At 33.9% G+C, this 12500-nt stretch overlaps 1 protein-coding gene across 1 annotated transcript in view; it reads left to right on the forward strand.

The window, feature by feature from the left end:
* The window catches only part of LOC144970429 (uncharacterized), a 120789-nt gene that overhangs the window by 76335 nt on the left and 31954 nt on the right, over positions 1-12500 (forward strand). Inside the window, exons 51-61 of the mRNA XM_078910057.1 lie at positions 177-298; positions 2370-2643; positions 3702-3900; positions 4936-5042; positions 5404-5527; positions 6213-6410; positions 7417-7582; positions 8071-8242; positions 9163-9309; positions 10643-10732; positions 11290-11396. Coding sequence (XP_078766183.1) covers positions 177-298; positions 2370-2643; positions 3702-3900; positions 4936-5042; positions 5404-5527; positions 6213-6410; positions 7417-7582; positions 8071-8242; positions 9163-9309; positions 10643-10732; positions 11290-11396 — 1706 coding nt within the window. The remainder of the gene's footprint in view (positions 1-176; positions 299-2369; positions 2644-3701; positions 3901-4935; positions 5043-5403; positions 5528-6212; positions 6411-7416; positions 7583-8070; positions 8243-9162; positions 9310-10642; positions 10733-11289; positions 11397-12500) is intronic.

A 12500-nucleotide genomic window follows, 5' to 3' on the forward strand; every position in this document is an offset into this window, starting at 1 on the left:
ATGCCATATCTCCATGCATCTCGGTTCAGAGCATCATCTTCCTCCAGGCCCAGTTCTTTCATATCGTCCTTTACCTTATCCCACTATCTAATCTTTGGGTGTTCCTCTTTCCTCTTTCCTGCTACACTGCTATGTTATAATATAGATGCTCTGTGAACCTGTTGTATTTATTCCAGGTGGAAATTGCTGATGACGTGTTGCTTAGGCCATTCAAACAAAAGAATAATGCGTACTGTAAGGCTCATCTGTACTGTACGGAGGGAGCAGCCATGCTGGAGGAAGAGGTCTTTACAATGAGGCAAGCTTTTTACTTTTTCTTTGACAAATGATGGGGAATATAGAGTTGCCAGATTAAAAAAAAAAAGAATGGGAAATTAGGTATTTTTAAAAAACAGTTCAGCTTTTTTGGGTAATTTTTCTCAAATCGCTTATTTCTTACCTGTTTAATTGATAAATTGATAATCATTACACATTTATACCTTTGAATTTACTAAGGAAAGCTGAGGTTTAAAAAAAAACAAACTCAACTAACGAGTACGATAAGAAAATATACATTTTAATATAAAGAAATGATATCTCAGAAAAAAATTGCATTTTAAAAGTAATACCTATTAGCATTTTTCTACGACGTTAGTCATTTTTTTGCAAAATCTATCTGGCAACCCTGGTGGAGTACCAGGACATGAAATAAAATCTATGTTATTACAGTGACCCCAACCTATTATAATTAGTTAGATACAAAAGATAATCGACATACTCCAAACTAAATTTCATTGACATTTTTTTTTTAATGTGAAAAATATATTATTTCAAGATCAATTATAATGTTGACATTGTGGATTTTTCAAAAACTTTCCGTGCATCTTTATCAATGACCCTCCTGATGTCTTGTTCTCTACGTGTAAATTATTTGCAGAGGACACAAAGGTTTACAACACTGCAAAAAACAGTTATACATTACAGGATGATCTTCTGTCTTTATTTGCTTGGTCAAAGGATTGGGAGTTGAATTTAAATATTTCCGAATGTCACGTTTTCTATATTGGAGAATATAATCCTAAAAATATATATTTCACTGATGAGGAACATAACAATTCTTTGATTGAAGTGTTTTCAGAGAAGGGTGTTTGGTATGACATTTGAACCCACTCTTAAGTTTGATCTACATATTAATGATATAATTAAATTCGATTCTACCATGTTTTTTACGTTATTTAAGACTTTATTGAGACCCACTTTGGAGTTTGCCAATTGCATATGAAGCCCAATGTATAAAAGACAGTACATAACCGGCTGTGGAGAACGTCCAAAGGAGGGTCACTTGGTCTGTTGCTGAATTGTATTATCTGTCTTATAAGGAAAGATTGGAACGCCTTTCATTTCCTTCTTTTAAGTACAGAAGACTGAGAGGTGATCTGATTCAAATATACAACACCGTACACAAGATTGACAATGTGGATTCCAGGGAATATATGTTTTTGACGTTTACAAGAGGTGGTGTCTTCATAATCTTCAACGACCAGTGTTTGACCCCAATACGTGCCCACTCTTTAATTTTCAGAACCGTAGATATTAGGAACTCTCTCCACACCTGTTCAAGAACTGTGAGAAATTTCAACATTAGATCACCTTAAGTTTGAATTCGATGAATAATTTATGTTTGTTTTATAATTGATATTCTGTACTTTATATCATATTAATGCATATCAGTTTTTTTATCACTACGATAGGGCAACAAAGGCCACACGATTGGCCTAATTTAGTTCTTATCAGGTATTGTATTGCATCATTCGTGACTCCAAATAAAATTATTTTAATCTATCTCTTCAAACTCCCTTAGTGGGCAGGGAGGTACATGCTGTGTCTTCTATCCTCTTATATTTGTTTTCCAACATGCTTTCTGTCTTTGTCTTGGAATGAGATTACTTGGTTTTGTCCTGGCCCTGGCTGGAGTCCTGGCTTGGAGGGAAACAGTTGAATGTATAGTTATTGTTTTGGGAGATGACATTTTTTTCCCTGTAAATCATCTCTCTGTTATGTATTATTATATTTGTTATTTTGAATGTATAATGTTGTTGGATTTTGTGCTTGTGTCCGGATGAGACTTATAGGTGATCTCAAAGTAAGTACATTGGTGGTGTGCTCTTGGAATATACATCTGATCCCTATTTGTTCCCAGTTCCCCTTTGACTTACTTTCTCTTGGGTGCATTAAATGTAATTCTAGAACTTTTTACTGTCCCATTTTCTTCCTTTTTACTGGCGCTGATATAACCTTAATGTGTTGCAAGTGCCGTAAAACCCTCAAAAACAACAAACATATCTCTTCAAATCTTTACTTATGAAATAAATACTTTTATCTCCTCTCAGGTTTGAGCAAGTCACACCCTACCAAGAGACAATAAACTTTATATACAGAAAGATGCCCGGTCTCCCGGCCCTACCCCCTAAATTCTTCAAATATTTCAAAAACCTTCAATACCTTAAACTGACTCACTGTGACAAACTTCACATCATTCCAAATGGGATATCTCAATGCAAAAGGCTGGAATTCTTCTGCTTGGAGTCCAGTGCTGTTGTCCAGCTCCCTGAAGATTTTTTCCAAGTGTCCTCGTTGTCGACTGTCCACTGCGAGGGTCTGCTGGTATGTCTAATAAATAGGGAATACTATTAAACAGACAGAAAATTGACTCACAAAAATGTTCTTTCTCGAAGGATTTATTACGATTATGATGATATAATTTTTTTTTACTTATCCAATCCGGATTGAAGTCTAATACACATGCATTCTAATCAGTGTTTGTTCTTTAAAAGAACCAATATATGGGTCATCACTATGATTCTTATTTGTTTTTTGTTTTTCGTTTTTTGTTGGGTTTTTTATTTTTTTGTTCTTTGTTTTTTTGTTGTTTTTATTTTTTCTTATAAATAAAATGGTGTTTTATCAGAGGTCAAAGTGATGCTATGCTGTTAGAAGCTGTGGACTGTCAAAAGTACTTGCAGAGAAGATATTTAAAATATTTCTCTACCATTTGTTTGGATTTTACGTGATTTATTAATGTTTATTTTGTTATTAGCTGAAGAAGAGTTTTGAACCTGAAACATTCTGAGTTTGTTATTTTATTCTTTTTTGAAGCTTTATATTCATTTGTGACTTAACGGTGAAACCCTTTTATTAAGCTATCCCCTGTTATAGCGTCAACCTAGCTCATTGTCACCTTGATGATGAGTGATGGTTGTATTATTAAACAAATGATGCCATTATTTGTTATACTGCTAACTCACTAAATGTGAGCTTTTATATAGCCCAATGTCTTCTAAATGTACATAAGGCCAACAGCAACAGTTAACATAGAGGATGAAACATAATTCTGGCAAGAGTTATTACAATTTTTTTTTTTGACAAGATTTTTCTTCTACAAAGAGGATTTACAGAATATTTAGTCGTCAATCTGGTTTTTTAGTAATGTATTAATGTTTTTATTGTTTTTTGTTGTTGGCTGAAACATTTTGTGTTTGGTATTTCGTTCTTTTTTGAAGATTTATATTCAATTTTGTTTATTACTTTTTACAGTCCTCAGCTTCTAGCAGCTTAGTATCTGTTTCACTTCTTGTGACTTTTACTAGGTTTTCCTAGGTGTCACACGTTTATTCTCTGATCAAGGGAGCAAATGCATTTACCCTATCTGCTTCTTCCAACAGATTCAAGCACTTCCAAGGCAGGTTGCCAACACGTGTCAAATAAGAGAGCTCAAGATGTGCTCCATGCAACTCCAGACAGTTCCTCCAGAGTTGGGTCTTTTGGTGTCTCTAGAAGTTCTCAACCTAGACAGCAATCCTTTGAAGGACCTTCCCATGGAGCTCAAGTCACTTGTGAACTTGAAAAGCCTGCATTTGTGTGGTCAGTAAATTTGGCGTTTCATCTTATTCTTGTTATTCCTACAAACTAACTTGATTATTTTTTTGCGATTTGAATATAAAAGAGAAAAAGAAATGTAATGATTTAATACATAATAACATAATAATAGGTTTTTCCAAAGGGGAATGCTTTAGGGTGGAAAACAGTAAAGACGGGATTTGTCATTAGATATGGATTTGACCTTATGTTAAAAATTGCTCTTAAATCATTTTTTAAATCTTTTATCTTAAAATCTTTTTTGGGTGTTGATTGTGAAAAAAAAATCAAGTCAACAGATTTTTTTTCAGCAAACTTCAAACTCTAACTATCATGTAATTGTACTTTAATGGTATACAAGCATGCTAGTACATAACTCATTAAATTATTGGTTTCATGCTATTGCTTTTTCTTGCTTTTAGAAGTTGGCGACACTATCTGTTCTCAGAAATAGAAAAAAAAATCATCTTGAGTAGTTATAGCAAGTGAATAGCTAAACTATTAAGTTCATTAAAGTTTCAAATTAAAAAAATAAACACTTTAAGCACATTTGGACAACATGGGTGATTCCTTTTGACATCAGACGACATCTTGTTTGATGAGTATTCTATATTCCTCCTTCATGGAATGCCTAGGTGACGAGATAGTGCCATTGCAAAAGGGCATACTTTTTTTTAAAGCACATTAAAGTGTTTGAAGCTGTAGGTATACAGTACTTGATTTTTTAAAAAGTGATACTAGGCTGCTAGAAGCTGTGGACTGTAAAAAGTAATAAACAAAAATGAATATAACAGCTTCAAAAGAGAATAAAATACCAAACAAGGAACGTTTCAGGCTCAAAAACCTCTTCAGCCAATAACAAAAAAACGTGTCTTTATTGTTTTTGTTGTTGTTGTTGTCTGAAGAAGGGTTTTGAGCCTGAAACGTTCCTTATTTGGTAATTTTTAAATTTTTTTTAAAGCTGTTATATTCATTTTTGTTTATTGATTTTTTAAAAGTATTTATTTATTTGGTAAACATATCTATATTGTACATCGACAGGTATAAAATGGCTTTGGCATGGAAGCTCCAAGACAGAGCTACCTCTTCATCAGTATGAGGAGTTCTTGGAAACGGACTGTTCCTTGACAAATTACTTGGGGAGAGGGGTAAATAGGATAAGTTTTATAGATTTGCAATGTGAAAGAGAGAGAGAGAGAGAGAGAGAGAGAGAGAGAGAGAGAGAGAGAGAGAGAGAGAAGAAAAAAAAAAAGAGAGAGAGAGAGAGAGAGAGAGAGAGAGAGAGAGAGAGAGAGAGAGAGAGAGAGAGAGAGAGAGAGAGAAGAAAAGAGAGAGAGAGAAAGAAAGAGAGAGAGAGAGGTGTACAGCAAAATGGAAGCCTCTTTAACGTTAATTTGCTTGTAAAAAAAAGACATGATTAAGCTCCTAACACTGTCTTTAAAACTTTGAAATTCATTATATCCTAAATATTAATATTGTATTTATTTTTATATTATATTTTGTTTTCAGCAAGCGATGTCCCTGTTTAAAGAGTATGACAAGAACCATAACTCAACTCTTGACAGCGATGAAATTTCTGCACTAAACGCTTACTTCTTCTGGAATATTCCAAGACTTGGTGTAAAAGATTTAAGTAAGTAATGGTTCTTTCACTTATGACTTACACATGCACTTTCTCAGAATGCGTTTCTTTTGATCTTGTAATTTTTTTTCTATAGGACCTAATATTGTCTCTCGAGTATTGATTTTTCTGTTTCATGTTTCACCATTACACTTAGTAAACTAAATTAGAATAAAATATACTTTTTCTTCAAAGAATACAAATTTTTAAAAACAAAGAAAAGAAAATGAAAGAGAAAATTATACCATTATGCTTTTATAAACTTACTCCAATTATAAAATATTGTTAAATATCAAAATTATCTTTAACATCACATTCGTTCATTTCCTCTCATTCCAAATACCTGGGTAGAAAATTCCTGAAACAAAATTTTCGGAATGCTTCTTTGCTCTTGTGTCTTGTTTATGTGGAATTCTCGATCTCATCACAGTTTTATGCCTTAAAATGATAATAATAGAAGAGTTGTTATTTTTCTATCTACACATAATATTTAGCAACAATTTTTGTTTTGTTTTGCGATTTCTCGGCATATTCATATTAAAAGTTTATTTTTCACTTGCATTTTGTATAGAACCCCTGGCAACTGTTGATGAATATTTGGGTGATATGAATTATTTTCATTACATAACATATACATTTCTGTCTGATAAATATATTTTTTTTACTTTCAAAACTTGTTTTTCTTCCTTCTCATCAGATGACCATGAGTACGGTGGAATTCCACCAGTTGTTTTCCTGCTGTCCAGCCTGGAAAATTTACACCTGGACTATCAAGGCATTACTGCTGTGCCAGATCACATTGGACGCCTTCAGAATCTGAGGATGTTGAGTGTTTGTCATAATCCTCTCTTGGAAAGATTGCCCGGGGCCCTTGGACACTCACCCAGTCTTAAATGTGAGATTTTGCATCATCCCTTTTCTCTCCCCTCCTCTCTCTCTCTCTCTCTCTCTCTCTCTCTCTCTCTCTCTCCTCTCTCTCTCTCTCTCTCTCTTCTCTCTCTCCTCTCTCTCTCTCCTCTCTCTCCTCTCTCTCTCTCTCTCTCTCTCTCTTCCTTCCTTTCATGTGGACTTATGTCCCTGTCTTGAAATGGGACGATGTGATTTTGCCTAGGCTCTGCCTGGAATAATTTTCTGAAAGAGAAACAGTCAAATGATTTATCTTTTTGTAGATGATATTTTTTTATCCCTCTACAGCATCTCTCCATCATATGCTAGTTGCATCAAACCAAGGTTTATGATATAATTCTTATTCTGTTACCAATTAAGTGTGTTCGTTTTGAAGGAAACCCTGTGACCGTGTTGGCATGACACTTCTAGATGAGTTCAAACTATCTATAAGGAGAATATTGCTCGTTGATCTACTTCTGATGCCTGTTGGAACTGCCCCCTTTTTCTTACCCTTTTTTTAAGTGCTTGATTTCTAGATCAAATTCTTTGTTTTTTCTCTCAACTTCCATCTCATCGGCACTTAAATGACATAAAATTCTTGCGAACACTGTCAAATCTCTAAAGACAAACAAAACAACCACTTAGCATTTTGAACGTTATTCAGTCTTCATATATAAAAAAACGTATTCCTTCAGATTCACAGGACCCATGAGTATGAGTTTATCCATGCTTCAAAAGTGTGAATGGATAGTAGCAATTGCTATGCACTCTTTAGATGGGACGCTAGTCTATCACAAAGTGCTTTCCACCTGCTATCCAATAACTAAGTGGACCAGGAGGGGGGGGGGGTCAGAAATTTTTTTTTACTTCACATAGGATTAAACCCATTCCCTTTGTGTGTTAATTGGGTGCTCTATCAGCTGACCTTGACCACCTACAATTATAACCATATTTACAATTCGACGATTTATAGTCGTGTCATAAAAGGGTTAAAAATCCTTTTTTTTTCCCAGCTGTCCGTGTAAATGGCAACCCGTCCTTGCAGACTCCGCCCCATGAAGTGTACAGCAGAGGGTTCATGGCTATCAAGGCCTATTTGAAAAGACTGGCAGAGGGACTGTCGGAATGCAGGAGAACCAAACTCATGTTTGTTGGTTTGGGAGGAGCAGGAAAAACCAGGTTTGTATTCATCTTATAATGAAAGATAAAAGATGTCTTTGTTTTGTAAAAGTGTTATTATATTTTTTTTAATAAGTAACAATTCACTGAGTCTTATGATAGGATCAGTGATAATGACAATGTACAAAATTATGTATGATAGACTGGTGTCCTGTACAAAGGTTAATAAGCAATTAATATTGTCCATTTAGTACTTCAGAAATGAGAATGGCTTCTCTTGCTGTATTAAAGACTGCTTTACTTAAGAAGATAAAAGAGATAAATATGAATGCGGGGCTGAACAAGGTGCTGGAAATTCAATTTATAACCTCAAACACGAAACTTGGGCTTAGTTTTTCTTTGTTATGGTGGAGAATAAATACTACTGCATTACAAAACACTTGAAGTTTGTATTTCTCATTCTTGATCCTGACATAATACCGTTTTGAGATGTTGGGTCACAACTCTAGATATTGGTAATATTCAGTTTTATTTCTTTTTCTAAATAGCTTATTGAAATCCTTGATGAGCGTCAACAAAAAACTAGATGAGAAAACAAAGGAAGAGGTAACAGATGGAATAATGATCGCTCCCTGGACTGTGAAAACGAGCAATAACGTTGAAATCACCTATAGCACCTGGGATTTTGCAGGGCAGACTTTGTATTACAACACTCACCAGGCAAGTATGCTGGGCTGTAAAAAATGTAATACTGTATCATTTACATGATTTTCAAGAGGATATTTATCAGTCAACATAGCTTTGTTGTTGTTGTTATTAATGAATATCAATTTATGAATTGTTTTCATTCAAATATATAAAACATTTATCTTTAGATAAAAATTATGTTAAGATGCATAATCCTTCGTAAATGTTTAACTGAAAAATTATATACAATATATTGGCATAATATGTGAATGGCAGCCTCATTCTGTTATTACGTCTCTAATAAAATGAATTTAAGTGGTGAAATTTTAATTAAATTAATATTTTTATATTGAAGAGAATGCATTTTTATAATTTTATCATTTTATTTTATTTTGTTATTATTTTTTTATTATCATTTTCTTTTCTCTTTTTTTTTATTGGGGGGGGGGGGGGGATGACTTGTAAGATACCCAAATTCTGCAATTATTGATTCTTAGCAATTTGACTCCAGATCTAATTGCGGTATTTAGTCTTCTGGATCAAGACAAGAATTTAGCAGGTGGAGACAAAGTTGTGGGACTAATTCCCTGTCTAATGGTGAAGACAATCCAATGCTTATAATACTACAATGTTAAGTTTTACTAAAACAATTTTGGGTTAATGTAAAAGGCTTCCTTCAATGACAGTAGTGAGTTTTGTTTCTTAAACTTAAAAATACAACACAACTTAAATTTCTAATTCTTGTGATTTTGACTTTTAACTCATTTTTCTTCATCCAGTTCATTCAAACATAGTACCAGGCTGATGTAGTTGGTCACTTATATATCTTTTGTTACAAAAGTTGATGCAATAAAATGATTTATTTAGTCTCTAGAGTAAGGGGTATTTTAAATAAATCGGTCTCGGTTATTGTGGATTCATATGGGTTTTTATATATATATACCACCTTTTAGTTCTTCCTGTCCAAAAGAGCTGTCTACTTACTTCTATGGTCAGCACGTCAAGGATTTGAGCATTCTGGCATTGACTTCTGGTTGAACTCGATTGTCAGTCATACATCGGAGGCACCCATTTTCATCGTAGCCACACACTGTGATGAGGTAAAGTTTTGCACAAGATATGTGTTGCTCTTAATTATAACACAGGCCATACAAGTCATAGCACATGTGATATTGTGAATATTGCACAAGACATATATTGCTCTATTATACAATATAACACAGACCATATAAGCCATAGCACATGTCTTATTCTGAATATGGGGGTAGAAATAATCATAACATGGAATCGGAGCTCCAATATGATTTACAAAGACATTTGTCTTTGTAAATGAAATGTAAATTAAATTGAAGTTTCTGTTTCATGTTATGATTGTTATTTATGTCTTCGAGCTTCAAGCAGTAACATTCGCATTAATATGATGTGGTAAAATAGTTTGCCGTAAAATAATTTACTTATTTAATGATTAAGGAATTAAATTGCTTATTGTATCAAATGACTAAGAACAGTGTATATTCTGCATGCCTCAAATGGTGACGTAAAGACTTATGAATCTCACGAAAATTGTATGAAATGAAACATCATGCTTACCCTCAGTACACTTACACCTCAGATATTAGGTATATCATATATTTCTATATACCAACTGAACCACAAAGAAATGGATGCATAGCAGAGTGACATCAAAGTAAAGATTAAGTGGAGAGCTTGGAAAAAACCACAAAGACAACAACCAAGAAATTAAGAGTCTTATCAACAGCTGCCTCAGAATATTCTTAAAGATTCATTGTCCTGAAACACGTAAGTAATATAGACCTATGCAAGGACACCAGCCATAGAAGAGACACGCTGCAGAAGGGGGATGTGGATAGCGCCTGAGGTAACTGGCCAACAAAACAATCTTCTTCTAGGTTCCATGCCTGGTCCAGGCTTCGGATACTGCATGAATTATCTCTCTCCATTCCTCCCTGTCCCAAAACAATCAGGAAGTTACTAAAATGGAAAGATCAAGGCAAACGTAAGTGAGAGAGACCAAGGATTACCTGGAGACATGACCTTGATTTCAGATACAAAAAATATCGGAACCACCTAGAGAGAACTGGAAAAGAAAGCCCAGAGCGGAGAACAATTGCGTGCTGTGCTCGACATTTATACTCTATGAGGTGTGATGGGCTTAAAAACAAAAACAGAAAATCCCCCCCAAAAACATGGAAAGTGTCTTGTCTATCCCCCCACTACACAGTTCTCGTATCATAGAGTTGATTATGTCCAAAGTTGCTCAAAACATGACAAATCTTAAATTTGAAAAAGGCTACTGATAAGTAAATGAATTGAATGTTATGAATTATACATAATTTTCGTTACCCATTTCTAATCATCTTTTGTCAAGAGTTAAACCAATAAACTCATTATATTCGTTGACTCCATTGACAGGTTCCACAAGCACCTATTCCAAAAGAAGACTTGAAAAAAAGATACCCTCAAATTGCTGGATTCTTTTTTGTTAGTTCTAAGACTGGAACAGTGAGTATTGCACCCTTGTCTTTTTATTTTTGGACATTTGTGAAGACATTTGTGTAAAAAAAAAGTAATAAAAATAAATTACACTTTCCTGTTGTTGCAACTAAAAGCACTTTTCAATATAGCATAGAAATAGTAACTTCTTGGACTAAATCTGATTTTTTCAAAGTAAGTCAATCTTAAATGACAAGTTTAATGCAAATTTGAAATCATAGTTTGTTTTAGAGTATTCAAAAATACCCCCCCCCCTCTCCCTTTTGCAAAATAAAAAAAAATATAGAAATACCATACAAATTTTTTTTTAAAACTCAAACCCCCCCCCCAAAAAACACCCCCCCCCCCTAAAAAACAACAAAATAGCAAAACAAAAAACAACACAAGCAAAAACCCTGCAAAGTCCATTACTAGATGAAGTAATATATTCAACATGTGATGATTGTTCAATTGAATTATTTTCTGAAATAATTGTAAAAAAGGTGTGTGGCAATTGACAAATGATTGTACATTAATGAAAACTGAAGTCCATTGATTTTGAAATCACTTCCTTTTGACATCCTCAGAACATTCGAGAATTGGAACAAGAAATGCTGAAAGTGACTCTGGCTCAAAAGAATATGGGCGAACAAGTTCCTCAAGTATGGCTGAATCTGGAAAAGAAAATCTTAGGGTAAGAAATCGTTTTAGAATCTCCTTGCAACATGAAAGGAATTCCAACAGATTAACTTGTATAGCGCTAGGCTTGCATGTAAATAGACTGGGTTTGACTCCTCGTTGAGTTGTTCTGACTTTTTTTTGTCCACCAAGGTTGGGTAGTGTTTCATTTATTCTTTGGAAGGACCAGCATCCTACCCAAAGCATAGCAAGCAATTATTGAAGTCCATTTAATGCAACAAAAATCAGGATAAAATTCTAACTCTAAGGTATCTTTTGATCTGATGACTGCTTTTGACATTGTTTTGGTAGAATTTCAAGGAAATAAGATGAATAAGTAATAAATTTTATTTTTTAAACACTGCTCTTTAAACTTTCTCATTAATCAAGGTGTAGTGTTGTTTCCAAATTCTGTGAAGCTGAAACGAAAGGCTATTTACTTATGGAATGAATGTCTTGAAAGGAGGGGTTAATTTGAAGGAATGCAGTAATAATTAATAATTTAGATAAAAAAGAAATCGAAAATTTGCGGTCATTTTAATCAATCAGAATTTGAACTAAAAGTTTAAGGTCCAAAAGGAAAACAATGTGTAATATTAGAGTATTGAGTTTATTTTAGGTCTTGTGGAATGATATTCACATTCAGACTTGTAGGTTCCTGGTTTGACTCCTGTGTGGGCGACTCAAAATTGAGTCCTTAGAAAAGGGTCTTTACTCATATTCTCACTTCATAATCGGGTGTAAAATGGGTAATACCAAAATCTAGAGGTGGCTAAATAAGTCAGTATAGAAAATGTATAGAAAAATAAAGGATGTAAAAAAGACTTTTATAATGACTCTCTATGTTCTATCTTTTATAAGAGTCATTTTTACTCCCTTTATTTATCTATGCATTTTTTGTTGTTGTTGGTAGATTGAGTACCTCAATGGTAACAGCGTTGTTCCTGTAACAAAAGATATTCTAATAGTGCTTTACAGAGGTCATGTCTCGTCTTATGTCTTAAGTATTGCTGTTGGCTTGGGACTGCTTGTAAAGAGTTTTGGGCTTATCAAGTGGATATCGCGCAGTACGAATGCTCAAGATTTTTTTTTTCAAATTAAAAATATTTTTCTTTCTTTT

This window comes from Berghia stephanieae, chromosome 4 (genome assembly GCF_034508935.2).
Source record: "Berghia stephanieae isolate SIO BIC M18660-M18661 chromosome 4, UCSD_Bste_1.3, whole genome shotgun sequence".
Classification (NCBI taxonomy): domain Eukaryota; kingdom Metazoa; phylum Mollusca; class Gastropoda; order Nudibranchia; family Aeolidiidae; genus Berghia; species Berghia stephanieae.